Here is a 27,593-nt window from a genome sequence, read left to right on the forward strand (position 1 = left end):
CTGCGAGTTACCTATCCAGATGCCGGGCCCTCGGTTTAAAGTCCTTCTTTTAGGCAGCCGAATCGGTGTAATGATCAAGCGACACCGCCGCTTCCTTGGCATGATCGAGAAGATCATCCAAGAACTTGACGTCTTTAAAATGACTGTCAGAGTCCGTTCTCTTCACGCCGTCGGCTAATCCGTTGTTCGCCGAAAACGGGAACGTCATCGTGAGGGGCGTCATAGAAAAGCAGCTCCTGGCCGACTCAGTTGCCTTTTCTACATCGAGCTGCGACTTCAAAATTTGCTGTTCACATGCGAAATGGACGGCAACATTCGCAAGCCCGGTGCTGACCATGGAAGATGTCACCTCGAAATACCTCGATGCAATGATTGCAACGAAGAATTCCAAGAACGTGGCACTAAAAGCAGACAGACTGTGACGGTGTTGCCTCAGACCCGAGCCAACGATTACATCCAAGAACTACAAGGCGCTCTAGGTTGGCATAGGACAAGGACATTTGAAGGGATTTGAGTCTTCAATTCAGCCGCCAAGGAGCCTCGCCATTGTGTTTTCTGCACGAAGCCACCACTTGCAGGCCTCGTAAAACTGGAGATTACTTATAATAAACTTCACAGATTTGTCGTCTAGCCTATAAGTTGTCATATTACGCAGACATCGGCAATAACGAGGTGTTGTCTCATCAGTGACCGTACAATAAAACGAAGCAAGGCTAATACATGTACTTGGCAGACACGAGCTTCAGCTGTTGACTCAATGGGGGCTAGTAACCCGGAGCGATGACCAAACGGTAGCAGTGCAGTACCTAGCATCTGCTTTTCTAGTCGTTCGACCATGGTCGAAGGATGTGACGACTTGATGTTTACTCGTCTGAAACAATGTGGATCTAACAATTGCCGCCGAGCCTTGCCATGCACTGCTCCCCAACCTGTCGTTTCAGGTATAGAGGAAAGATGACAAAGATTGCTACATGATTGAAAGAAGCTTGTATTGGTGCCGTCAATGGCGATAGAGTATAAGGAAGGTGGCACTTTGGCTTGATGCTTGCTTACAGGGTGAGGCAGGATTGGGCGTCTCGAGATCCTGTCAGTTTTGCCCTACGGCTTGGACTCACAGATTGACCCACAACCTCATACCGTCCGGCTACCTGTATTTTATCTGATCAAAGTTTCCTGATTACTTGTGTCAAATAGTGACTGGTTCTCTGAGAGCACAAAAGACGCAAAGCTTGGAAATGCTCACCGCTGAACGAGTCCTGCGTGAATTGCCAATTGGAGCGGGGTGACAACCACAGAATAAGACGAAGTGTGACAAATTTGACGTGTCGGTGGGTACATCTGCAGCAAGATAAACCGATCGATTGGCCATGAAGTGCTGCGAGAGACTGGGGGGGCGAGCTTATGAGGCTGAGCTTATGCCCCCTGTCAAGCATACAGGAGGAACTGGTATTCGCAGTCTTCGTTTTGTTTGACAAGTCTTTCATCTTGACTCCTCCCTTCCACCTCGGGTCGAGGCGAGGAGCCGATGAGCGAAGGAAGAGTGAAAGATCTGCCCGCAAAACTCTCCCGTTGAACCATGGCTGACACGGATTACACCGAGCTAATTCTTGCTATTGTAGCATTGATCATTTCAATTCTAGCCTTTGTTATAGCCATCCTCCAAGCCCTCCAACAGTATTTCGCGTCAGCTACAGGATACTCTTCTTGCAGGGAGGCTGTCATAGGAAAGTGGGCGCAGTTCTCTCACAGGCGACTTCTCTGGAAAGAGTTCCGCATCGAGGTACAATTCGAAACACCCGTGTTATTCGTGGCAAAGCCAGAAAACACCAGAGGACCCCTAGGAAACGATGAAGACTTTCCCGATGAAGACAGGAAGATTATCCGCCTAGACGGCAGCCCTGCGAACCTCAAGTATACCTCGAGTACCGAAGAGTTTGACGAGCAGCAGAAGAAGAACAAGCAGCAGGCAGTGCATACGGCAGACAATGAAAACGCGTCGTGGTGCCATCTCTTGATGACCATCTATCAGATGGAGAAAGACTCGCGCGCATGGCAGAAAGAATCGCTGGGCTATCATCCTCCCTTTGACCCATCCCCCCCTCACTCCTTGGTTGTCTGCATGCAGAGGAAGAAACGCGTCTGGGACAGCATGCCTCAGGGCTTGACCAAGCCGTATGCCACAACGACTATCTCGCATCTGGTCGAAATTGCTGCCATGCTTGGAATTCACTGGAAGAATTTTGATTTGAACAACGACCGCTATCGAGCTCAGGGCAATGGCTACGTCCTATATGGCTCGTATGTCGACAACCTAGGCATCGGCTTTACCTTCCAAAAACAAGGACCCACGGTATTCCGCCAAGACCGTGTGATTCCAACCCACGATATCAAGAAGTTGTGCTTCGGACTGGTACCAACGATACTCTACCGGGAGAAACTTGTCGACGTTGATGACCACAAAGATTATGCGACTTTGCAACTCGGCGGCTACGCAGAGATTGCAGATACACTGGCGGAGTTTGGCTGCGATAACAACACGATCAACCACTTTCGGAAGACCCCCGACAGTTCCCGACATAGTCATCTATTCCCAGGTGTGTATATCCTAATAGTACAATCTTCTTTGTACAATATTGACCAGACAGCAGTTGCTTTCGAAATTCTGGGAATGGTTGGTGAGATCTTCCACATCAAAGACACGGGTTTTCGAATGCTTCCAAATCCCACCCCGTATTACTGGGAATCCAATACCTTCTCTCTTTCTACCCTGACCAGCAACATTGCCTCTCGACTGAAGGAGGCTGAAGAGGCACATAGTCTCACCAGCGAGGGCGATCATGTCTCACATCTGCTGAACTTTTACGACCAAAGTACGGAAAAGACCGAAAGGCCGCCCAACGGGTCCATCAATACTCAGACCAGCGCTACAACTCCCGCACACAGAATCGCGCACTTGCGTGCTGGTGTCGAGCTTTGTGACCGCTACTTGGATGACGTTGATATAGGAATGGTCTTTCAAGTCATCCGAGTGCATATCCAAGAAGTACTGGCAATGCTCAACGAGAAAACAAGCTCAGACGACCTTGCTGGTCCTGGACTTGCCAATGAGGGTCGGAGGTGCACCATCAGCATAAGCGATGTTGATTCGGCATCTGTTGACGAGAAGCACCGTCTTCTGACACAAATTTACTGCGAATCGATACGGAACAACGTGATACAGACTGTTTACAAGCAGCGGTCCCAATACAGTCAGAAAACAAGTGCGGAAATGGCAGACTCCGAACCCAACGTGAAGCGAGACATCAACATGATATGGTGTACCCTCATTTTTCGAATGCTGTACTGGCTACAGCTGCACAACTTTCACAAGAAGGACATTCAGATTGACAAGGGTGATGCCTACGACAGCCGAATACCTGTGTACATTCTCTGAAAACATTGCCAAAGGTTGATGGATGATGAGGATTAGGGAAGCTGTGCCGTCTAATAGGGTATACTCTGACAGACGAGGAAAGCAGCTAGTTTAGCTATAATACGCCAATTGGATTCCTTCACTTTATTCGAAAGCCATCCTCGTGTAAAATCTGGTCAAAGATGAGCACAGGTGCATGATACCGCGAGTTGGGAAGCCACTCGGCGTACCTATACAACTCAGTAATTGTACTCGTTTGGCTCCACGGTCCGCTTAATGATGATGCCCCATTGAGCAATCAACAACAAAGAGACAAAGCCGACTATTGCCAACAATAGGAGGATAATCTTGATGGAAAGAAGAAGCAGATTCTTCCAGCTTGCCCAGGTGAAAGTAAAGAACGCGTCAGACATCGTGGAATAACCTCGGCCGCCCACGGTGTAGGGCACTACTTTGCCATTAAAGGATCTGTCGAAGGGGATAATGGTGCGATCTTCAACCGGAAGAAGGGACGCTTGAATGCGCATCAGAACGACTTGGCTGGGTACAACGAGGCAGATGGAGCCGATGACGGTAACCAAGATAACGAGAGCGTATTTCGAGTACAGTGAGATGTCTCCAGTTGCTGTTTGGATATTGAAAGCGTAAATGTTGTCGGGCATGAGGAGATTGAATCGCGGCCAGTCAATGCCCAGATAAGTAGCCAGCCAATAGGGCAGCCATCGAGTCACTTCCACAGAAGCCCAGTGAACGACGACGGCTCTCCATGTTGCCTCGTAGGTGCGTCTAAACGGGGGCAAGCGTCTCCAGAATGATCGCTTACTGGGTTGAGCGATGATGAGATGCAGCCATAAAGTACTGAACTGAACCATTGCCAGCGCAGGAGGGAGTCGCACAAAGAAGCTGCCTCCCCAGCGCCAATAACGGTTGACTATGGCGACCGGAAACGCAGTCACGACTCCTTGAAGGATAGCGCAGGTGAGGCCACGGAAATTGGCCAGAAAGCCATCGGTATCGACCAACAGTCGATAGATGGCGGCTGGAGACGACGAATCGATTCGACTGGGGTTGGCAACGGAAGTGTGACGCGACTCTCGCCCATTGGTTACATGATGATCAATAATGGCATCGTGTTCCCCTCGTTTCTCGTCTTGTATGATGGCAAAGACTGGATAGACGCGAGGCAAGGTGTAGTTGAACTGTCGCACCAACTCGTTAGCTGCACGGTTTGGAAGTCATGAGTGGCGTGATGGAACAGTCAGTTACACACAATGAGGAATAGGGGAAGAAGTATGGCAAAGTCGACGAGCAGCACCACACGTGACCACCAAGGTGCCTCATAAACAAAGTGAACCTCGTCGTCGTGGTAGAGAGGCCATTGTAAAGGACTCGTATGTGCCGAGGAAGCCATGATAGTAGCTTCCTTGAATTGGCCAAGAATTAGAGAGTTTGAACAGACTACAAACGATTAATGCCTTGTCAAATCCAACGGAAAACGATTGTGGAAGAGGGACGATGGTTTTGTGGACAATGGCCTTTAAGTCGGAAACTTTGGGAGCCTTTGGGTGGGGACTTGCCGGCCATTTCCGCTTTCGAAGAGTCGATTTAGAGCCTAAATTCCACATTTGGAGAGGCGCAGCCTGTATCAAGTAAGAAACGAGTTGACGGAATACGAAGAGTCAAGGCAAGGTCATGCCATTACGTGGCCTCCACGTTCCGTGCGTCTGTCGAACGGTTGTGAACACTTGTTCTAACTGTAATGACAGCATGCAAGTGTAGCAAATGAAAGAATTAAAGGGTTTTGTCAGCATCCAAGGTACTGTCAACAAGCAAAGAGCGTCTCCTTATCGCTTGGTTCTAACTTGGTACGAAATTCCAGGGATGACCAGCTACTTTTACCTACCCACACAGAGGACAGTGATGTGATATATGTTGGCCTAGATGAGGGTACCCCCCCGTGGCCTTGACGCGCGTCTTCATGGAAGTTGATATCACATAGTGGTTCACTCGTATCCATGCATAAGCAGGCCACGTTCAGCCCCTTGAACATTTTTCAGAGAAGCACGTAGCAGCTGATACGGAGGGCTAGATATAGATTGATCTCCAAATTCGGAGTGTTAAGCTTAAATTTTGGGTTTGTGATTTCGCAATTGTGCTTGCCTTGTCGCTGTTCACAGATACTCTTCATCGCCTCCTTCGGGCATCTTTTGACATTTTCTAGGCATGATTTCATTCGACTTCGCGAGACCCAGGAATTGCAGCCATGCGTTGCGGAGGATTGGTCACAAGAAACTGAAGCAGCGGCAAGGTCGGGTACCTGATCCGTTGATGTGAGTGTACAGTACTACTACTCGTATATGTAAGCGATCAGGGGATGATAACCTTGCTGGTCGCTATGATTGGTGCAGCACATGCCAATGTTTTGCGATTGTTATCTCAAGAACATCAGCCTTGTAGTACCATGGCCAAATGCACCTCTACAGTTGTCAGCCAAGCAGGCTTGTTGGCTCCTGTTGCTGCTCCTGGAACAGAATAAATTCTTGTTCTTACGGTTCTCACATCAAGTTTGAGCACCTTGCGTCCAACCAATTACCTAGGTAGCTTGGCATAGCTTTTACTGTGTTGAGGTATTAGGAACCCGTTAGATGTAGGCTACTGATTTGCGACGTGTGAGCAAGATCAAGTACCTAGATCAAGAGTAATTACTGACGAAAGCAGATGATTGGGGAGGACACTGCGGCGGCAAATCCAATCGTTGATGCAAGTAATGTTTTTGTGCTAACTGATTCTGGATGTACGGTAGCCCTAGGTAGGCATTAGCCGCCCCGGCAATGGTTTGGCTCATATTCGTATTCCCGCAAACAGTGCCGTGTTAACATTAGGTAGTGATGAGAACACCACCATCGACTTGTGTCGCCGAAGGTACATCGGACTCAGTTCGCAGACAACACCCCGCGGGACACCATCGGTCTCAGCTCCCTGCTTGCCTCTTTGCACTATGAACGTTCCACGATATCTATGTAATGCGTTGAGTCATGGTTGATCAAAAGGCCGAACATCCACAGAGCCGCTCTTCCTCGGAGCGACAGTGCCGATGTCGCCGTTTTGCCGCTTGGAGAACATCATGATTGAACGTAATTCGCAGGGATCGGCAACCACATTCCGGACTTAGGAGTGTCCATACCACAAGGGAGAGGTGACCAAACGCTCGACGAGCTCCCTGGTCCATGTCTTAGACCCAACCCCGCAAAACCCCAAATCTCATAAAATCCGGGGTTTCGTGGAGACTTCGCGACACAATATCCTACTCTAAACACTGTTGGACGCGATGAGGCTCTTCAAGTCGAACACAGAGGCTACGCAAGAACCAGACTTAGATCTGGCTGCGGAAACAGGCCATGTCGAGAAGAATCCGCTGCCCGTTCACAATGAGGGCACTGCTCAGCCGCTCTCCATCGATCATCATCTGGAGCGGCAAGTCGTCCGTAAACTGGACATTAATCTCGTTCCGCTGGTGATGGCCCTATGTGTGTTATTCCATTTGCTACCTTACCTAGGTATTGCCACTTGCAGCTAGGTACTGACACGTTAGGCAGACCTTTTGGCCTTCCTTGATCGGTCAAATATTGGGTATGGAACACATCTAGTCATCAGGATTGCGAACACAATTTAAATTGTATAGGAACGCTCGTATTGCTGGAATGAGCGACGATCTCAACCTCATTGGAGACCGCTACGACTGGCTACTCACGATATTTTACATCCCGTACATCGTGTTCGAGTTTCTCGGCATAATGTGGAAGGTCGTGCCGCCTCACATCTGGGCTACCTTTGTCGTCTTCCTTTGGTATGAACATTACTCTTACGAAGCTGCCGTGGTCAAGATGCTGAAAGTCATGGCCTTAGGGGGCTCGTGTCCTCTCTACAGGCAGTAGTTCAATCCTGGGGAGGCGAAATGGCCCTCAGATTTATCATGGGAGCCGCCGAAGCAGCGTACGGGCCAGGAATCCCATATCTTCTCTCGTTCTTCTATCTCCGCCACGAATTGGGATTTCGATGCGGGGTCTTTCTCTCTGCTGCTCCCCTGGCAAACACCTTTGCAGGAGCTCTTGCATACGGCATAACTTCAGGACATCCCTCAATCGCAAAATGGAGAGTCTTGTTTCTCGTGGAAGGACTGCCGACCATCATCATGGCAGCCGTTGCCTTCTTCTACCTCCCGGATTCTCCAGAAAAGGCCAAGTTCTTGGATGAGGATGAGAAGAGGGGAGCAATGGCGCGAAGCGTTCGACAAGCCGGCACTTCAAGGAGGATAGGCGGAGTCGACTGGAAGGACTTCGGCAGAGGACTGATTGATATCAAGGCCTGGTTCACGGGTGTATGACGGCGACCTTCTCATCCCACCACAACGATTTCCGATATTGACTTATCGCTCTTTCGCAGCTCATGTATTTCAGCTGTAACGTCAGCTTCGCTTCTCTTCCAGTTTTTCTGCCGACGATTCTCTCAGAGATGGGCTTCTCTGATGTGGCTGCCCAGGGTTTGACAGCCCCTCCATTCTTTCTCTCTTTCCTCGTTACTCTCGTCACGCCGTACATTGCCGATCGGACTCAGCAACGCGGGCTGATGCTCATCGTGTTGACGATAATTGGTGGCGTTGGCTATGTCATCTTGGCAACGGCCGAGTCCGTCGGAGCTCGCTATTTCGGCGTCTTCATGGCAGCGGGCGGTATTTTCCCTTCCATTGCCAACATTCTTCCCTGGGTGCTGAGTAAGTTTCACACGAGGCCTCGCGTTCTCAAAAGCTTGCCGTTGCTCACCATGTTCTCTGCAGATAACCAAGGAAGCGACACTCGCCGAGGGGCGGGGATCGTTCTTCTGAATGTCATCGGGCAGTGCGGTCCTTTGCTGGGCACCCGGCTATATCCGGCGCGCGAGGGACCATTCTATGTGAAAGGTCAGTCGATCTGCGCTGCTTTCATGTTCTTCACAACTCTGCTGGTAATCGGTCTGCGAACCTTGTTGGTTTGGGAGAACAAGCAGCTGGATAAAAAGTACGGAACCATCGAGGAGCAGAAGGCGAGGCTTTCAGAGGCGGAAAGGAGAGGCGAAGAAGCCGATCCAGTTCTGGCTGTCGAGAATTACGGGCCAATGTTCAGATATGTGCTATAGATGGTATCTTCCCTGGTCACATGGGAAGAGGAGTCACACTCTACTGTGTAGCCGTATCGCTCGTGGCGGAGCCATCTCTGTGTGCTGCTCTATGGTTTGCTACATAATAGGGATTATAAAGTGTATTGCTTCGCTAAACTCTAGAAACCTCTATACGTCTTCGTGTTCACTAGTGAGTCCTTTTCAGGCGCAGAAGCTGGGACTCGCCCTCGGTGAGCCAGGCAGAGTAGGACCCAGTCACTCTGCTGGACTTGCCGGACCATATGTCGGTAAAAGTCCAGGCGGAGCCAGAGATACCAAGATCCTTCAACGACACTGTCACTTTCTGCTTTCCATACAGCTTGGTTGAAAAGCCACCATTCCCCAAGTCTGGCCCGTAGTTGACAATGAGCACATAAGCCTCGTGGTCATCCGAAGGGCCACCGATCCAGGCCTGGAGCTGCTTGGCGGCGTTGCTTCCGGTTCCGGGGTTACGAGGCTGCATGGGATACTTTGCAAAAAAGTCTGCCGCATCAATCGATTGCTTGCTGGTAGTCAGCTTGAGCCCCAGAGCATCGACCTGCTCCATATCGCCACCAATGATGAGGTTGGCGCCAGCTCCAAGCCAGTGGTTCTGAACCGTATAGCGAATAGTGTCGTTTACACCGGCGAGATGCTCGGGGTTGACCGTGAAAAGAGCATCCATATCAGGATAGATCGTGAGGGGGACATTTCTCTGCGCTTGCAAACCGATGTACTGCCTGTAGTTCTCAATCGCGCGCTGGCCGACCTGCCATGCCATCAAAGTGTTGGTGCCGTAGTTGTCGAGATCCTGATCAGTGCGCATTGACTCAGCAAGGTCGCTCCAGATAGGTAGCCAGGTTTCGTTGCGGCAAAGCTTCCACGAGATGTCGAGGCGAATTTTTCGTCCTGACTTCTTGATTGCCTTCTGGTATGCTCGAACAGCATCTGAACTGTCACACGCGAGGTTTGCGCCATTGGAAGGGGAGCCAGGCGTCAGAAAGTCCAGTTTGAGCATGTCCACGCCCCAGGAAGCCCATTGTGCGACGACGGAATCGTGCCACTGCTGGACACCATCTTTGCGGAAGTCAAAGTCACAGTTGATCTGATCGTTGTTCCCATTCAAGACATCCTTGATCTTGATGTTGGTGCCGAGGATGGTTTGGTTGTGAGCCAGACATGGCACGCCAGGGGTAATGTATACGCCGAGCTTCAAATCCCTCTTGTGTAGCCATGAAGCAAGCTCGGGGAGGTTGAATCGCGTGGTGTTGTAGATGATTCGACCATGCTGATCAACGGCGGTAGTAGCCTGCCAACCCGAATCAAGGCTGCAGAGATCGTACCCAGCCTTCTTGAACTCGGGTCGGGCAAGAACTCCACACTGAGTCTCGACGAACTTCTGGGTGTAGAACAGACCCGACTGTCCAGCAAAGGACGGCACGACCTGGGAACCGTTGACCAGAGCTTGGACGCCGTAGGTATTCCAGCCTCGGGCTGAGGACTTGAACCCGTTTCGCGTCTTGGCCGTCTTGATGACCTTGAGTGGGCCGCCGGGAGGGGTGGCATCCGGCTGTGGGTAGCACTCAGGCAGTGAAGAGTCGCGGTTCTGGATGCAAAACGGCGCCGGGTGAGTCTTGACAACGTCGGTCCTCGTGGGATCGTTTGTGTAGCAGGCATCTTCGGCAGCCGCCCAATACCACTGGTTGTCGCTATATCCCCACGTTGCAGTTGTTGAACCGCTGAGCAGACAGAGATCGCGAATGTCCTGAAAGGCAATGATGGCGTCGTTGTTCTGGCTTCCTGGCGAGGCCCCCAAGTTGGCCTGTTGTTGCATGAACAGGTTTCCCTTGCCGTCGTTGCAGTCGACTTGGCTTGCGTTGGCCTCAAACTGAGCGACGCAGTCCTGAAACGCATTGTAGCACTCCAGAGTGAAGTTGAGCGTCCCCGGAGTGTACAGATTGCCGCCGCATTGCGTTTGACCGACCACAGGACGAAGCAGAACTGCCGCTGCGAGGGGAATGAGAACTGCAGCACTGGGCGACATTGTGCTGCGATGTAACTGAACGCTTTGCGCCTTTGGCTTGTCTGCTGCTCGAATGAAGGTTCACTGCCAGTCTCACGGCACCAAAGGCCGCCTTCTTATACGCAGCCATCTGCACAGTCGAAGCCCGCCTCAGCTGATGCTCAACGTTCGACGTCAATCGGCACCTCGGCAGAGCTCAACGCTGTCGCGGCGAATTTCCCGGGGCCGGGGATCCCAACCTTGAAGCGATACACCACATGTAATATTGTACAGTCGAGGGACGGAAATTGGATATTACCCGAGGGCTATTTCGCGTCATAGTCGATTTCCTCATCCGATGGATACATCCATTATGCCGTTCTGGCCTTTTCTAACGTGGGACTGCCGTCGTTTCGAGGATCGAGCATTGCGTGTGGAGTAAGTTTCTCCGCACAAGTCATCGACATGCCTGGTCCGAAAATCTGGGGAAATCATGAGGCTGTGAACAGGTGCCGCGGACGATTGCTCGGCATGTATTTCGGTGCGCCCGTGTTGCCCATTGACTGTACCTCCCCGCATTATCTCAATAGCCCGAACCAACTCGAGGTATTGGCATGGAACGGAAAGCACCATAGTAGTCTGGCAGAAGATACCTTAGCTGTTTATATCATTGCATTGAGATGACCCTCTCGAAGAATGAAACGCAATCGGCTGTGGATGACAAGCTTGCTTACACAGTCCGATCGTTGTTTGGAGGTGCAAACGAACACATACAGCCCCTACTAGCTATGTAGGGTGTAAATAACTAGTCAAGCTCGCGCTGCAGAAGACCAGTTTCAACCCTTTGTCTGGCGACACATTTTGCGGCCCCTCATCGTGCATCAACTGATAACATTGTGATTGTTTCCCTACTGAAGCCCAGAATGGGTTACCGCTTCTTGTCAACTCCAGAAGATATTGAACGCGATTTTCATCCGTCGTGTTCCGACTCAACAGGCTGCAATTGCCGTTATACCTAATTGTGTCTCAACTAGATAGTACCTTAGGCTCGTGGTAGGACTGGTCACAAGCAGAAAATGTTCTTACGTGCACTGCATTCTGCTGGAGAAGACAGACGATTCGATACCCTACATTACTCCAAAGACAACGACAGCCTGGGTGATCACGTTGGGACCTTGAGGTGAGGTGAATGTCTCAGTTCGTCAAATTGTTCTAGCTAGCTCAGGGAGGAGGTTAATGTGCATACAGTGGGAAACATGCTGAGCTGGTAACTTCTTGAACCGCGTATACCATATGATCCTTGGCTGTTATATATGCTACCTAGAGGTGGGAAACCCAGAAGACTTTGAAATGTGTCATCCCGAGATCAACAGTATCATTGATCTAGAGGGAGATTGTTCCTCAATTGACACGGTGGGGAAAAAGTCTGGCTTCTTTCTGGTGTCATTTGATGCGCTTGCACTAAAGTTCTTTCATAAGTGCGCCGTTTCGATATGGCGCGATTCTTCCAGGAGAGCATTGTTGAATCGACTTGCGACACTCTTGCAACTGTCTTTAAAGGTGGCAGTTCAGAAGGCAGCACAACACTCTACAGATCTGGAACAATCTCGGAATCTTTCAATATTCTTTTCCGAAAAAAGCCTGAAGGACTTGATGCAGCTCTCGGAATGCAAAGCCACGCAATGAAAAAAGCTGAGGGGATTTGCTTTGACCATGTGGTTGACAATACCATCAATTCCAAGACTCTAGTGATAACAAAATGCGAAGATGTCAAGATAAAGTTGTGACGCGTATGGAAGAGACTGCATTCATGAACACTTTGACGGGCTAGGCGAGTCTTTATACTACCTTAGGCACGCGTACGCGGCGATTGGCGCGATGGTGTCATGGCGAGCACTGGCTGGGATCAGAGCCTCGCTGTATCGTGACCAAGAGACTCCAGTTGCCCCCTTTTCAAGCGATGATATTAATGAGGAAACTTCTCCAAAGAGACGATTCGGGAAAAGTAGGCATCGCAATCGGCTTAATGTCGTTGTCAAGAGACTGTCTTGGAATGTGATGAAATATTCTCGCTAGGCAGCTGACTTGCATGACTCACGACGCTACGGCCTAGCTAGAAGGTCCGAAGTGCGAAATGGAAAACTCGCAATACGATAAACGACACACTAGGAATAAAGCAGATAGCCTCGCACCGGATTTTCTCAGAAATGCCGACTGACCTTGTAGCAAGGCTGTCTATTCCGGGACCTGCCTTTACCGAAACGTCTCACCCACGTCGCTTGGATCTTGTGGCTTTGTGGCATTTGCTGTCGGTGAAGTGAAGCTGGATGATTACCCTGACACAGTCATCTACCCAGTGAATTGTTGAAGATGATGTGTTAGCCTCATGCTGCCGCATGCTGTTCCTCGTAGAAACCGGATGTGTAATGTCTAATTGCTGTGTGATATATGAAGCTTTATAGCACTAAGTGTTTGCGTGGTGCGTAGTCATATGAAGTCAGACTTTAACCATCGAGCATAGAATTGACCTTGACGTCAGTGCGGAATCAATGTAAACCTGGACGATAGGAAATGTAGTGAGGTGTTTGCTCATGAAACCGACTGGATCCAAAATAGGAGGTGGTTTGGTAGATGAGATATCACGGTACGAAAAAGTCTCGGGTCCAAAATTAGACGAGTTCTTCTCGGCACTCGATCGAACCCATATAAAAAGGAGCTCACAATTCCTTCTTAGAAACACAAACCAATCCATTCATCAACCAGCTCTTTCCAAAACCACTTATCAATCGTACAGCAACCTCATTCTTTCCATCTACCATGTCTTCTTCCAAGCCCACCCTCGTCTTTGTCCCTGGCGCTTGGCACAGTGCTGATACATGGAACAAAGTCACTGCTGAGTTGGAGCCTCGGGGCTACAAAACAGTCTGTATCACACTTCCCTCGACTCAAAATGACCCGACCAAGGGTCTGTTTGAGGATATCGATGCAGTCAGAAAGTCCATCCTCGCCGAGACCACCCAAGGCCGAGATGTCGTCGTCGTAGTCCACTCGTACGGCGGTATGCTTGGTCCCAGTGCTATCAAGGGACTGACTGAAGCGACGAGTGAGCGACCTGGACGCGTCATTGGCATTGCATTAATGGCGACTGGCTACTGTTTTACGGATCTTGGCTTCCTCGAGGGACTTGGTGCCCCGCCTCCTTTTTGGAAGGCTGACACAGAGACAGGATTTGCCACGCTTCTAGTGGATACGAGGGAGCTCTTCTACCACGATCTCCCAGAAGAAGAAGGCAAATACTGGCAGAGTCGACTGTTGCCACAGGCCTTGAAGCCACTCACAGACAAAGGAAAAGATCTAGTCTACGCCGGCTGGAAAGATGTCCCAACCAGGTACTTGATCACGACGGACGATAGGACTTTCCCCATCGAGGTGCAACTGGCCATTGCCCAGGGTGCCAAAGACCAAGGAGCGGATATTGTTGTCGAGGAGATTAAGTCGAGTCATTCTCCAATGCTCAGCAAGCCGAAGGAGACTGCCGACTTTATCGAGAGAGCTGCGGAATCTTTTGTGGGCAAGATGAAGGGGGCCTAGAGGAGGAAATCTGAGCACCGATGGATCACTGTTACTCCTTCAGAGAATACTGTATATGGACACTCTCCGCTCTTTCTGAAGCTCGAACTGAATACAAGATGGATGAGCAAGTATTCCCTCGTGCATGGAAAAAAAATCTTCGAGACCGGCCTTTGGACAGCTATGTTGAATGTAACAGCTCCTGGGGACTGAACCATTCTAATTCCGGTCTTCAATGTTCTCACATCTGTATCCCTTCTTTATCATCGCCGCTTCGCAGGCTTTATGCTCAACGTTGGCCGGCATGTCTTCTGTTGGCTGTGTAATCTATTGTTTTCTATTCAAAACATTGGATTGACGACAGTAGCTGTTCGACGGCAGTCACACTAGCGTTTACCGACTGAGGACCATGAAGGAGTCAAGTACATCTAGATATGCCTAATGAATCAACAGACGGAATCATATCCCCGGTAGCATACCTAGCTGCAATGAGAACTTGAGTACATTTGCGTAGCTACAAAACGTATCGGCTGGGAAAGTCAGTGACCAGATCCAATCTTTAGAGAGCCCGATATAGACTCACAACTTCAGATTCTCTCTGTCTGTTAGATCAAGTTGGTTATTATCAACCATACGAGTCATTGTTGTTCCGTCCCCATTTGTGGTTTCGACAATGCCGTTGTCGGCCACGAGGCTTTCAGCTTCAAGTTTGTCGCGCCGCTTATTCTCACGATGAAGGTATAGGCGAAGGGTGATTATGATAATAGATGGCAGGATAGCAGCGACCTGGAGATGATTAGCTGACATAGAACACCGGTAAATAGCGCACATACAATGAGGAGAATTATCCAGGTCGGCTTGTATCGAGGTTTCCAGCGCGGCTGAAACAGCTGAGGAGATATAATATTTCCCAGTCCGTATCCGATATGGTAGAGGGCGATGACTGCAGTCTTCTTAGTGTGTCCGGCGGAGGCATTTGCTGCCCAAACCATGACAACGGCGTATGGGACGCCAGTTGTGTACCTGAGCCATACGCCAACAATTAGACCCCAACGGTTCGACCACGGGAGCGCTATATCAAGCCTGTTAGTACTAGGTGCTTGAAAAGGAATAGGTGGTGCATAAGAGCATCGCGTAGCGGGCATCTCAAGACTGATGGGACGCATTTTGGTGATAAACTCACTTAAAAGTAGTATGCTGGATATGACAGCTGGTATATAGGCAACTAAAGATATCCACGCTCGAGACTTCTGGGGGCTTGATGAGCATCTCTTTTTTTTTCTTCCACCAACACCTGCTTGATGGGTATTGGAGACCTACCTTAGTCCAGTGTAAAGCGATGGCCGCTGCAGAGAGTGTGAAAAATGCTATGACTCCGCTTACAGTACTGAGCAATGTGGTCTGAAACACCGTGAAGCCAAATGAGTTGATAATTAGCGACGTCTGGTTGTTGATGCCATTGCCCATTTCTTGAGACCAAGCATGTAAGGCAAAAAGCCATGTTTTGGGGTCTTTGATGGCTTCAGTGAACCTGTACTGGCGTGTTAGATGACCGGAAATGGGCACAAAATGACCTTCTTACTGGTGCTTTTTGAACTGCTTCTGTTCGATGCCGGAATTATTGCCCTTGATTCGCAGAACGGCTTGCGCTCGTTCCTCAGGAGTCAAGAACTTGGCATGAAGGGGGCTGTCAGGATAGAAGAAGAATACTAAAAGGCCAAAGATGATCGTGATGACGCCGGTAATGACTGTGAACTGTGTCAGCGGCTAAGGTATATAACACAACCTGAAAGCGAGTGTATTACCCATAAGCCACTTCCACGGGTGAAATGGCCCCGTCTCGATCCATAGGACACCGTATGACAAGAAGCCAGATGTAATGGGGCTTGAGTTGCCGATAGACCACATAACAGACATCATAACGGCTTGTTCTTGATAGGTGAAAAACATGGACATGGACAGCAGAAATGCCGGTACTATGCAGGCTTCACTGAGTCCAAGAAGAAACCGAACAACGAACAAAGACGCAAAATTATTGCACGGTATGTGCAGCAGCGTAATACCACCCCTGCCAATATTGCTGAAGATTAGCCAATCGGGTCATTCATTACCACTGGAGCTGAGCCCTTGATATGGTCAATCTAGCTCTACACACCAGACGATGAGATTTCCAGCCAGCCATTTGCCAACAGGAAATCTTTGAAGAGCCCAGTTCTGCGGCAATTCTGCCACCATATAACCGAAGTAGAATATGGATGACAGCCAATTGTATTGGTTGGCGTCCAAATGTGCATCTTCCAATATTCCAAGGATTGCTGAACTACCGAGCTAGATAACAAGCATCTCGCCCGTTAAACGCTGTAGTTATATTTGGAGAGATCGTGAAAAGCTCAACGTACAGTTTGTTTATCGACATACATCAGATGGTATCCGACGCAAAGGAAAGGTAAAACCCTCCAAAGCAGCTTGTTGCGGATTCGACGAGCTTCTTCTGGCGTCGGATCGGCTACCTGGACCTTGGAGAACAGCTTGTAGCTCTCGTCGGCCGAGCGATCTGACAGCCTGGGAACATTCCATGGAGGAATATCCTCCTCCTGGGACTCGGGTCGCGAGATTGATCTTGCATTGTAGATGACTTTGGTTGCCATGGCTGCCACCTGGAAGTGATATTTTGGCGATGGTTAACCCACCATGCTTCACTTGGCACTTGCTCCTCTTCAAATTTTATTCCAGAACTGGGCGTTCCAACAAAGACATCCGATATGGCGCCATTGGCCAGACATCAATCGCCATCCCTGATAATCATGCTTCTACATTCCCCCACAAAGCAAAGATAGGCAACAGCTCGTGTCATTCGTCCGGAGTCGGTTTACTATTGGGTATTTCGTAGATGGGAAATCGTTGTTCGCAGGTTTGAGATTGATAGGAGGGATGAAGAAAGTATTTCCGGGTTGTGATATCCGGCGGAGGGGTTTTGCGTCATGGCCTTGGAGTTGACGTGCTTTGATGTGGCCTATCACAACTCTTGATATCCATTGCCATATAATCACCTAAGCCAGTTAAAGTCACACATGTTTCTGCCACTGCATTGGTAGATTAAGCCGGAAGTCAATCTCTCTCAGGCTGTCTTCATTCGCAATCATCAATGCCTAGCTAGTTACCTAGAGCATCGTGAGGTGAATCAGCCAAGCACTCATATCGGATACAGAATAACACCACAGTGGCTCTTGCACCGTCAATGAGCTATTCGACCTTTTGGGGAGGGGGGCAAGGCAACCAGGAAGCTTCAGAGATGGCTAGCAGCAAAAGGCCACTTCGAGTCTTAATTGCCGGCGCGGGCATTGCAGGCTTGGCGACGGCGATTTCACTTACACGGATCTCTGGCATACCAGACCTTGATATCCAGCTTTTTGAGCAAAGCCCCGAGCTGCGGGAAATTGGAGCCAGTATTGCGCTGAGCCCCAACGTAAGCTCTGTGAAACAGAATAAAGTCGCTTGAGGAGGGCCTCCTACCTTCATTTGCTGATGCGGGCTACAGGGTTTACGAACGCTTGAGAGGCTTGGAGTCGACTCTGCCCTAAGCGACGAGGTCGGGTTCAGAGGACCAAGCGGCATACCACACATCTACAGGTAGGGTGGGCATGATGAGATTGGAAATTATATGAACACAGTATTATATAACTAATTGATGCAACAAGACACTGGAAGACAAACCAGGTAGTCTCGGTTGACACCTTCTCTCACGTCTCCGATCGTCGCCATCAAACGACGAGATTCCATCGAGGTCACCTTCATGCTGCGTTATTAGAGCACGTCCCAAAGACTTGGATACATCTGAACAAGAAGATATCCCGCGCTGAAGCCAATGATGATGGCGTTGCTCTCTATTTTGAAGATGGGACCAGCGCTGATGGTGATGTCTTGTTTGGAGCAGATGGAATTCGATCAGTGAGCTACAGCCTTCACATAAACCCGTTTCCATTGTGCTGAGCTGACATGGTCTGCAGCAAGTCAGAGGCTCTTTCTACCCCGATTATAAGTTAAGATTCAGCGGGAAGGTGTTCGTGCGATCTACGTTTGACGCCTCTCTGGTTGAGGGCAAAGTTCCCGACTTGCCCGCCGACGCTGCTCACTGGGTAATATGCAACTTACTTCCTCACACGTGAGCTTTACTGACCATCTTCCAGTGGGGAACTAAAGATACGTTTTTCGCGTCAAGGCTTGGTAATGCTCTCTGTTCATCGTGTCACAATAGATGGCTGACTCTTGTCAGGCAAGGGTCTATACACTGTCGTCGGTGCCTACGATGATGGCCGTAGTGTCGAAGAATTGGAAAAGTCTATAACATGGGACCAAGCAGGCAATGTCCAATTCTTGAAAGAGAAATATAAGGTATGATCTTCCATGGAGCAGCGATTTCTATAGCACGTGAGAACTTATTGATTCAACAGGATTGGCATCCCGTTATTAAGAGGCTGACCGAACTGACGCCACACGCCCGCCTTTATCCCAATTACGCCGGAGATGCTCTTCCTTCGTGGGTTCCAGCTCCCCGCGTGACTCTTGTAGGTGATGCCGCGCACACACACGGAGGCAGTTTCGCCGCAGGTGGGTCGCTGGCCCTCGACGACTCTCTCGCCCTTGGACTGGCTTTTAGGCACATCTTTTCATCTGGTGCGGCCCCTGTACCATTTTCTCAGGAAAACATCAAAGCCGCATTGGGCCTGTACGATGAAACCAGAAGGCCGCATACCGCTCGCTTGTTGAGCATCGTCCATGGCCTGATCAACCGCAAATTGCCGACATTTGCCACTCCTAAAGAAGAAGATGAAGCTCTTAGGGCTAGAATGAGAAACCGACCAGATCTCCAGTGGCTATCTGAGCACGATGTGGAGGAAGCCTTTGCGCAGGTGACTGCGAAATACGAGCAGCAGAGGTCGAGCTCGTCAGAAGCGCCGAAGACACCGAGATCAGGTCATCTACCCGAAACCGCCTTGCGAGCAGCTGAAAGCAAGCTATAGAGACAACCTTGGTGAGCTCTTATTGGATCGTTATAAGTGAGAGAGTCATGACTAGGATTTATGTATCATTCATGTAAAAACTACCAGGTTGATGATAGCGCGTGGGGTAGACTACTGTCCGGTAGAGTCCTATGCAGACAATGATATGCTACATGTATGTTTTCGCTCTGCCTCTCATGCACTACGCGCTTTGATCTCCCTCCAGGCTTGCAAATTCCAACATACTGCTTCCGACCATAGGAAACAGTGCGCCACTATCGTACGCATCGAACCACAGTGTCCTCGGGGACAAGAAGCTTCCGATATCGCCGAGATCCTGAAGCGACGGGTTGCCACCATCATCTTGCTGCATCATCGTGCCTCTGTTCTGCTCTTCGTGATAATGTGCTTCATCAATCCCCCCAAAGTTCGTCTTGTTATGGACCATACCGCCGCTTGCTGTCGGCAATGGTGTTGGTTGGTTGGCAGCTGCAGACTCAGAAGCCCAGAATCCCTGCCACTGTGCCATGTGATTTCGAGAGGAGTCGTGGGTTGGATCGGCATCTCTCGCTGGCGGCTCTGCATCAACCCGACCAAAGAGCCTCGAGATCAAGTCGTTATTGTACTCCATCCTCTTCCGCTGTTGCAGCTCCAGGAACGTGTCGCATGCGCCGATCATCTTCTCCACGATACCTAAGTAACGCTTCGTGACCAGGTCGTGCACACTGAACTTTTCCAATATCTTGCACGCTTCTCCAAGTCGCTTCCTCCTGACGGGCATAGACCCTTCCAAATCACTAAAGAGACAAAGTCCAAGTATAAGCGAAGCCGCGAATGCTGAATTCACGATGAAGGGCAGCCTTTTTGGTGTCAGGTTGCTCGTTAGAAGCGGCTCTATAAGCTCAATTGTTCGTACCGCAGAGTCAACACATGCTTGAGCGAGTATATTTCGTGATGGTGACGGTGTGGACGCATGACGGGATGAAGTGGGAGGTGCGTCCATCTCTGGTGGCGATACTGAAGAAACGTAGTCGATGAGAAATGGCCGAGATAGCAGCATGATCGTCCAATAGTATGCCTCTTTGAGGTGGATTTGTCCAATATTTGGTGCCATCTCTTGATTTCTCGGTGTCCCTTTATGAGCATGTATGTCAATGCCCTCCACGCTCTGGCCACTACTGAATCTGGCGGCCCAGCTGCGATGAAGCTCGCTGATCTTCGTCAAACACTCTGTTGTGATCTTCCGTTTGGCATACACCTCGGTCAAGATGTTCTCAAATATGAAGGACAAGTCGTTCATAGCTGAATAGTGCTCTTTCGATGAAGTGTCCCGAGTCTCCAGGGTCGCCGGAGGCCTACCGAGTGAAGCACTCATAAAGAGATCCAGAGTCCTGATACCTTTCCACAAACGTTCTCGGGTCGTGTATTCGGCCGTATCATACAGCGCAGAAACATCTTCTCTGTGTAGACCCAGTGCATAAGCGCCACGCACGGCTATCCCTAAGTACATGAAGGCAGCGTTTCTGCGTGACTGGGCCAGGAGATACATGGCTATGAGAACATGGCATTGAGTGGTGGCAATGCTGGGGTCGTCCATGAGAGTAGCCAGCGTCACATATCGGCCGTAGTTGAAGTGCTTCTCCGCTGTTTCGTCGTAGTCTTCAGGACACGCCTGAGCACCAATGGCGAGTATCAAGGAATATGTGGCACTCAGCGCGTCAACAGGCTGCTGAGGAAGACGCAACCAGTTGAGGATGTTGTCGCATATAGTGGCATCGTCAAACAGCTCGAGGATGGAATGCGTAGCTTGTCGATACCACAGAACCAAAGTCCTTGCTTCATCCTCGGTTGGTTTTGGTGGCGGTGCCGTACCATTGTCGAGTATCATATTGTGGCCTTTGCTTGGACATGCCTCAACCATGTGATGGCGTAGCGGATCATTGACGAAGATGCAATCACCCACGTGCCTGCGAACAATCCGGCGGACGTTCTGAAGGAAGCTGTGGTTGGCAGAGTCGCCAATGAACATGAAGGTGCCTCTGTCATCCTTTATCAGCCTCGAGAAATGAGGGAACCGCAGTGCCATCTCATGCTGAAGGCCATGAGCTGGTCCATCGGCATCGTTTGACAGCGAACCATTCGTAGACTCGATGGTTGTAGATCGAGGGTCTGAACACTCGGACAACGGACTTGGTGGCAGAGCGGAAGCCACAGAGAAAGAGCGCCGAGGGGGCCTCAGACTGCATTCTGAGACGGCCCCCCTCTCTATGCAGCGCCGACAAGGTTGTCTTCCGTCGCAGCGCTCCTTGCGTCGTTTGCAGTTTGTGCACGCCCTGGCGCATCGCCGCCGCTCACTGTCCTTCACCTTTTTCGTAGGCATGCTGTCTCACGTGTAATGGGGTGCTGTCGGATATGGACTGGTATGAAGCCGACGCTTGGAGGTTGTCAATGGACAATTCCCGATGTCAATTTTTACAGGCGGGAACCGGGAGAGATATCCGCATAACATCAGGGTGCAGTTGTGCCCCGACGCAGATTCACCTTGATCAAGTCTCTTTTGTTTAGCGAAGTGAGCGTGACCTTGGTCTCTTGGCTGCCTTGAGACTCACCTCTAGACCTCATAGGATCATTCGGGAGTCCGCTGGGATACCGCGCGGATATCACGACAATGTCGATTACGAAGTGTCCAGTGCTAGGATGCCCTCGATGCTTACACTAAGCTGACGATGGCATTGCCACGCCAACTTGCCGATTTCCAGAAGAGACGCAGTTGTTCCAGCCATCGGGTACCGGGTCACAGTAAACAGCCCGTTACCCGATACCACGATCCTGCGACAGCTTCTCATTCGCTGCGCTAGACGAATAGAGAGAAGACTAGCGGAGCCGTTGCGGGGAATAACGCGGGGGCGCTTTACGGCAGTCTATGCGGCTATCGAAGTTGATACTGCGACAAGGGGCAAACAGCTAGGTATGTAGAGTCCTAGCGTGGGAGAGATGGTGGCGAGGATGAGAGTTTGGGGAAATTGGCCGAAGACGTTGCCTGGACGAGCCATGTGAGTTGGTAGACTATGGGAACTGGTAGATTCGTGGGAGTTGATTCGACGGATGCCCCCGAGACGTAGCCGTTACGTCGTCAATGATACACGTTTGGGGTTATCATGGGAAGTCTGTCATTACAGGTTTTTGGGGCTGTTGACTGTGCCAGACGTGCTGAGGGAGCTATTGAACACTGGTGAAGTGCATAATTCGAGAGGGGCATTACATGTCTGATCATGATCCAGATAAAATTCGGTGTACTGTAAGGAAAGTGTAAAGCCTATTCTGATGGATGTCGAATCCTTGCACTTCCTCCAAGCAAGTACATGACAATAGCAGTAGCCAGAATCGAGGTCATATGCTTTTGGTTGCCAAGCTTGCGTCGTCTCATGATAATGTGATTGCAGAGATCGCCCTACTTCTTCGTCTGGGATTGATTGCCAGAGTTGTCGCCATAGCCACCTCCAGATGCACTGCCTCGAGAGGCATTCTCATTATGAGCTGCCGCCGACTGTGCACGAGCAGAGAACCCGCTGGATGACATGTCTTTGCCTCCCTTGGCCTAACGGACGTAAATCAGTACAGGAGATAGGGAGTACGGGGGTCTCTTGCGTCGTTCATACCTGCGTGCTCTGAATGTGCGAGGCAGCACTCTTGGTCATTTCGTTCTTCGTCATCTTGGCGTTTTGGGCTACGTATGTGTTGAAACAATATGTATCTTGAAACAATATGTATCTGTGTGAGATGTGAGACTGAACGCAATCTGAGGGTATGTCTCGAGACTGACAAAGAAGGAAACAAATCAAGGGGGATCTGGACGAACTTATAGCAACTAAACAAATACATGAACGGACATTTACAGTACATTGTGCAAAAGGGTGCTACGCCATGAATCAGGGTTGGGTACACGATTTATATCAAGTTAATAAAAAAAAGAGCGGGCACCAATCGCCCAGTCCTGTGGCGGCTCACTCTCTCCTTTGTGAAACGTACGGATACGATGTTTTTTTGAGTCGTTGACAAGTAGCGAGGAGTTTGTCACCCCGAATCAGTGATACAGTCGCAAACCGAACTCCTCCTCAAGAACGATGATGAACATCATTGGGCGTTTTTAAGCTTTAAACCTGTCTGTACCCGGGATGGTTGCTGTTGAAGCGTCATAAAACCTCCGAAGAAGCGGCTTACTGCAGCAGTATCGTCCATTGGACCAACATAAGACACGTACTGATCTGGTCGAACAATAACAATGCATCCGCTATGCGGAATGCCCAAGGCCCCGTAAATATTTCCGAAGCCTTCGTGGTACGAAACGTCGTCCACAAATATCTTGTTGTAGTCCCAGCCATCAATCTCGTCAAAGTGGCGGAATACCTCTGGGAAGTCGAAGATGGTAACACTGGTTCGAGGAGCATTGTGAATGAGAAGAAGCTCAAATACTTCGTCATGCTTAGCACTCGCGGGGGTAGAGGCGCGTAAGAATGCATTCTGGTTGCCGAAATCTTGGGCCAGCCCTTCCAGCTTGCCTCGTTGCTCACTGTTGTTGACGTTTCCAGCAAAAACAATAACACGCCAACGGCCGTTGCTGGGAAGGAGTTCTTGAAGGTGCCAGGGTCGAGCATCGGCTTGGTTGAGGACTTTGTGACTTTGAATTCTCATGCCAACAGTTATGTCACCGCATAGGGACTCATCAGAGGTGACCTTGTCTGGAGAGTTCGCGACGGATACCTGTCTGCCATCCCCCTGCGCCTCGTTGCTGCCTTTCTTTGCAACAAGCAGACTGGCTCCGTAGTTTACAGCTGCGAGATATGTCAAGTCAGTACTACGGCACCTTGAGGATGGGGGGGGGGGGTCTTTCCTACCAATGCCACTGGCGAACATATGACCCTTCAAGAATGCTGCTTTGAACTCCTCCATGCTTATACCCTCTGCATCCATGACGTCTTTGGCGGGCCGGCCCGAAAAGAGCCTGGAGAATTTGTGGTCAAACGCAATGAGCTCCTGCGCAATGCCACGCCTCTCTGACTGGTATGTCTTGAGAATAGATCGCTTGGCATGGCCCTTGACAACACTGGCAACCTTCCAGCCAAGATTGAATGCTGATGTGTGTGTTAGCACCCCATGCCCTGTTCGCGGATACATAGTCTTTCAATCACTTACTATCCTGCATGCTCACATTCATTCCCTGGCCTGCTTTGGGACTGCAAACGAGTTATCAGCTCTATTCTCGTCTTCATGTTTGCAGGTACCTTACCTATGAGTGTGCACTGCATCGCCTGCGAGAAACACACGCTCATGCACTGAAAAGGACGTACCGACACGCTGGCCTATCTGGTACGCCGTCCACCAGTCCAGCTTCCGGTAGGTGATGTTGTACGGCGCCATTATCCTCTGCGCAGACTCTAGAATGACTTGGGGATTGATCTTAGATCTGTCCGCTCTCGACGAACCGTCTCCCGTCTTTTCCGTTGTCGTCAGCTGGATGTAAAGTCGAACGAGCTTATTCTCCCTCGGTATAACCATGACGCTTCCGTTGTTAGCAGAGTGAATAGCGCATCTCATTCTGATGTCTGGAAAGTCGGTAATTGGTACAATATCCAGCACGCCCCAGATATAGTCAGTCGAATCCCCCTCGAGCTTTAGGCCAAGCTGATTGCGCGTCCACGAGTGTGCTCCATCTGCACCGATGAGATACTTTGCGTGAACAACTTCCTCGCTATTCGCCTTGTCATGAAGCTTTGACAACTCAAGCAGATCTTGTGTGTCGTTGGCAAGGTTGCTGCGAAAGAGCCCATCCTGGACCATTTGGCCGTTTACAGACGTCGAAGTCTGCCTTGGAGTGGCTTCTTCTTCAGTGAGGTGTCTTAGAGTAACAGTGATTGGATATGAATCGTCATCTTCAACAAGAGATTCGTCTATCTCGAGCTTCGACGGCATCACTCCCCTCTCAACGCGAATTCCACTCGCCTCTGTGATCGCGTCGAGGAAGAATCTCTCGATTCGACCCTGGTGCAAGACAACCTGCTGGAAGCGGCTGATGCCCGGTATAGTGTCAGGGATTCGGTCGCTTCGTCTGATGACTCCATTTACGTCGGGGTTCCAAAGGCAAATCTCCAGCATGTGGTTTGCTTCGCGCCATGCTCTATGTCCAATGCCGAAGGAGTCGAGGATCTCCAGGGTACGGCATTGGAGGCCATCCGCCTGTCCGTTGAATATCTTCGTTCCTCGCTTGTCAATTATTCGGGCGTGGATGCCACATTTGGCCATCCAGGTTGCCATCATCAGCCCAGCTGGCCCACTTCCAACGATGAGAACGTCCACATTGCTTTCTGGAATGGTTGCCATTGCATTCAGGGCGTTGCTCGGTGGCTACGCAGAAAGGAGAAATGAGAATGTTGATGATGATCAGTCAATTGGAAGGGCTATGCCTTGTGTTTACAGTGATCAACCCCAGATCCTGCGCCTCCCTCCCAACCCCTCCATAATCTGTCCTTCAGCCCAACTCTCAGCCATAGCCCAGTGTTGCAGTCCACCCGATGTTCTGACATATGCTTTCAAATACTGTTGTAAGCAATATCAAGGGTTGGACAACCCAGCTTTAGACAAGAAGGCCGACATAGACCATCATTGACATCCAAACTCGTCGGACCTTGCAATAGCCATGGGAATCAGATCTGGGATTCTACCCCGCATTACCCCGCATCCGACGGTACAGATGTTTTGCCTTCGTCTTCATGGATCGTGATGATCTGGCTATGAAGTCTTGGAATCTCTTATGCTTAAAAACCATGAAATCTCTAGACATCTAGACTCTTCTCTCTAGACTCCTAAAGTGGCGAGGCAACATGGTTTGGGGGGACCCGTGGATCGTCAAATCCTTTAGCTGCAATGGCAACCCGGTTGCCGACCCCCTAGGAACGAGATTTAGCTACCCCAGGGAGACAAGGAGACAAAGAGTCACCGGGTCAAGACTTACTGTGTAATTCTGGCGCTTAAACGTACAGGGATAATTACTGCATACGACACTTACGCATAGAGCGAGCCTCAATAACGGCAAAACTATTCCGAGCGCACAGCCAAATTCACCATTCAAGCTCTGTTAGTAACATTTGACGAAGCGGTCACTTACCTGTTAGTCCGTAATCATTATCTAACCGTTGACATTAGGAAGCTTCTTGAGTCACTGCTGACGAAGTCCCTGAGAGATTCACTCACCGAAGCCAACCTCTTGATACAAATCTTCACCCAGCTAAAATGGCGGTAGAAAAGTCGGGACTTGTTCCATTACATTTCGGGGGAACAAACCCCAGAACAGGACCCTATCCAACATGAAGCATGAACCTTAGAGAAAACGAAGCGGTAAGATTCTGCGCTAACGACGACAGAACCTGGGGGCGGATCAACATGATGCTTGGAGGACTTGGAAAGACGCGTAACCGTTGGCTCATGGGACTATCTGCGGAGTAGGGGCGAAACAAGGGACGGAGAACTCCAAATGGAGCTTAGATGCCCTGTTGCCGATTGGCGACATGGCAAATATGATGCAAATGTCGAAAAATATGGCAGTGGTGTGGAAGACGGGCTCTTGGGACTTCGCGTGTTAGCTTCGAGGATAGCAAGCACACAATTGGATAAGTCAAGACTTGCATGACACGGTTGATAATCATGTTTCGGCGCCATGCTCATTGGCTGGTTCTCGACGGAAGGGTGGTATTTCTGGAAGGGATGTGACCTTGCTCTTCCTTGATGCTATAAAGAACTCCTCAGATCCGAACTATCTGCCATCCATGTCGAATCCCTCTACTCTCCTTCACACCTGATTCGCATGGTCTTCTGAGCTTGCCCATCATGGTTGAGATAACACGGGAGCGCACTCTCCAGGACATCGAAAATGAGCTCGACATCACCATTTACCCGGGCACAGAGGTGATGGTAGACGTCGGAACGCATCACTTCATCAAGTCCGGCAGTGGCGATGGAGAGGCGCGCGTTCTTGTCCCTCAACCTTCTGATGATCCTTTAGATCCCCTAAACTGGACGTACTTCTGGAAGCTCACTACTATCATTTGCGCCAGCTTTGTCTCAATTAGTCAAAACCTCGGCCCTCTCGCTAACGCTCCTCTATTCGGTTCGTCTCTCGGACGCCAATAACACCTGTCGTTTCCTTTCAAGCTAATGTCTTCAGGGCTGTACGTGGAGGAATGGAACATAAGTCTCGCAGACGCTGTGCAAACGACAGGTGAGCCTCCGACCACGATGAACGATTGGGTCAACATACGCGATCCTAATGATGAACCTCAGCCGTCACGATCCTGATCCTCGGCTTCAGTAATTTAGTTTGGATCCCAATCTCGACGTGCTTCGGTCGGAGACCCGCTCTCATCTTCAGCACACTGGTGTGCAC

The 27,593-nt window shown here is 50.1% G+C and overlaps 11 protein-coding genes across 11 annotated transcripts; 5 read left to right on the forward strand and 6 right to left on the reverse strand.

The window, feature by feature from the left end:
* Positions 1 to 1,576: 1,576 nt before the first annotated feature.
* On the forward strand, positions 1,577 to 3,433 carry TRIREDRAFT_111874 (uncharacterized protein; the record flags this gene model as incomplete). The annotated part of the gene is made up of 2 exons (XM_006969235.1): positions 1,577 to 2,579; positions 2,613 to 3,433. The coding sequence occupies 2 exons, from the start codon at positions 1,577 to 1,579 to the stop codon at positions 3,431 to 3,433; spliced, it is 1,824 nt and encodes a 607-aa protein (XP_006969297.1).
* Positions 3,434 to 3,651: 218 nt separating this feature from the next.
* TRIREDRAFT_111875 (uncharacterized protein) lies at positions 3,652 to 4,823 on the reverse strand (the record flags this gene model as incomplete). Its single annotated transcript, XM_006969271.1, has 2 exons — positions 3,652 to 4,611; positions 4,683 to 4,823. The coding sequence occupies 2 exons, from the start codon at positions 4,821 to 4,823 to the stop codon at positions 3,652 to 3,654; spliced, it is 1,101 nt and encodes a 366-aa protein (XP_006969333.1).
* A 1,917-nt stretch (positions 4,824 to 6,740) lies between these two features.
* On the forward strand, positions 6,741 to 8,584 carry TRIREDRAFT_69834 (uncharacterized protein; the record flags this gene model as incomplete). Its single annotated transcript, XM_006969236.1, has 6 exons — positions 6,741 to 6,939; positions 7,009 to 7,042; positions 7,095 to 7,259; positions 7,319 to 7,790; positions 7,856 to 8,183; positions 8,247 to 8,584. 6 exons carry the CDS (start codon positions 6,741 to 6,743, stop codon positions 8,582 to 8,584), a joined length of 1,536 nt encoding a protein of 511 aa, XP_006969298.1.
* Positions 8,585 to 8,692: 108 nt separating this feature from the next.
* TRIREDRAFT_72704 (glycoside hydrolase family 27) lies at positions 8,693 to 10,670 on the reverse strand. The gene has a single exon (XM_006969272.1). The coding sequence runs from the start codon at positions 10,626 to 10,628 to the stop codon at positions 8,754 to 8,756; it is 1,875 nt and encodes a 624-aa protein (XP_006969334.1). The 5' UTR covers positions 10,629 to 10,670; the 3' UTR covers positions 8,693 to 8,753.
* Positions 10,671 to 13,403: 2,733 nt separating this feature from the next.
* Positions 13,404 to 14,177, forward strand: TRIREDRAFT_69742 (uncharacterized protein; the record flags this gene model as incomplete). The annotated part of the gene is made up of 1 exon (XM_006969237.1): positions 13,404 to 14,177. The coding sequence occupies one exon, from the start codon at positions 13,404 to 13,406 to the stop codon at positions 14,175 to 14,177; it is 774 nt and encodes a 257-aa protein (XP_006969299.1).
* Positions 14,178 to 14,735: 558 nt separating this feature from the next.
* On the reverse strand, positions 14,736 to 16,804 carry TRIREDRAFT_69712 (uncharacterized protein; the record flags this gene model as incomplete). Its single annotated transcript, XM_006969273.1, has 8 exons — positions 14,736 to 14,942; positions 14,990 to 15,228; positions 15,340 to 15,406; positions 15,477 to 15,687; positions 15,739 to 15,904; positions 15,962 to 16,224; positions 16,312 to 16,484; positions 16,556 to 16,804. 8 exons carry the CDS (start codon positions 16,802 to 16,804, stop codon positions 14,736 to 14,738), a joined length of 1,575 nt encoding a protein of 524 aa, XP_006969335.1.
* A 644-nt stretch (positions 16,805 to 17,448) lies between these two features.
* TRIREDRAFT_111881 (uncharacterized protein) lies at positions 17,449 to 19,177 on the forward strand (the record flags this gene model as incomplete). The annotated part of the gene is made up of 7 exons (XM_006969238.1): positions 17,449 to 17,622; positions 17,695 to 17,786; positions 17,855 to 18,104; positions 18,164 to 18,292; positions 18,344 to 18,380; positions 18,430 to 18,548; positions 18,608 to 19,177. 7 exons carry the CDS (start codon positions 17,449 to 17,451, stop codon positions 19,175 to 19,177), a joined length of 1,371 nt encoding a protein of 456 aa, XP_006969300.1.
* Positions 19,178 to 19,730: 553 nt separating this feature from the next.
* On the reverse strand, positions 19,731 to 21,536 carry TRIREDRAFT_69695 (uncharacterized protein; the record flags this gene model as incomplete). The annotated part of the gene is made up of 2 exons (XM_006969274.1): positions 19,731 to 20,865; positions 20,941 to 21,536. Coding segments are annotated over 2 exons (1,731 nt in total), but the record flags the coding sequence as incomplete, so codon positions are not given.
* A 1,071-nt stretch (positions 21,537 to 22,607) lies between these two features.
* TRIREDRAFT_111884 (uncharacterized protein) lies at positions 22,608 to 22,869 on the reverse strand (the record flags this gene model as incomplete). Its single annotated transcript, XM_006969275.1, has 2 exons — positions 22,608 to 22,754; positions 22,816 to 22,869. 2 exons carry the CDS (start codon positions 22,867 to 22,869, stop codon positions 22,608 to 22,610), a joined length of 201 nt encoding a protein of 66 aa, XP_006969337.1.
* Positions 22,870 to 23,290: 421 nt separating this feature from the next.
* Positions 23,291 to 25,534, reverse strand: TRIREDRAFT_69751 (glycoside hydrolase family 16; the record flags this gene model as incomplete). The annotated part of the gene is made up of 4 exons (XM_006969276.1): positions 23,291 to 23,988; positions 24,052 to 24,288; positions 24,350 to 24,390; positions 24,444 to 25,534. The coding sequence occupies 4 exons, from the start codon at positions 25,532 to 25,534 to the stop codon at positions 23,291 to 23,293; spliced, it is 2,067 nt and encodes a 688-aa protein (XP_006969338.1).
* Positions 25,535 to 27,037: 1,503 nt separating this feature from the next.
* Positions 27,038 to 27,505, forward strand: TRIREDRAFT_111887 (uncharacterized protein; the record flags this gene model as incomplete). The annotated part of the gene is made up of 2 exons (XM_006969239.1): positions 27,038 to 27,317; positions 27,375 to 27,505. 2 exons carry the CDS (start codon positions 27,038 to 27,040, stop codon positions 27,503 to 27,505), a joined length of 411 nt encoding a protein of 136 aa, XP_006969301.1.
* Between the last annotated feature and the right edge of the window lie 88 nt (positions 27,506 to 27,593).

The sequence above is a fragment of the Trichoderma reesei genome (genome assembly GCF_000167675.1).
Source record: "Trichoderma reesei QM6a unplaced genomic scaffold TRIREscaffold_30, whole genome shotgun sequence".
Taxonomy (NCBI): domain Eukaryota; kingdom Fungi; phylum Ascomycota; class Sordariomycetes; order Hypocreales; family Hypocreaceae; genus Trichoderma; species Trichoderma reesei.

Bases quoted from the DNA above. Each gene is read 5' to 3' on its own strand.
- TRIREDRAFT_72704 (XM_006969272.1), bottom strand. From the start codon at position 10,628: ATGTCGCCCAGTGCTGCAGTTCTCATTCCCCTCGCAGCGGCAGTTCTG.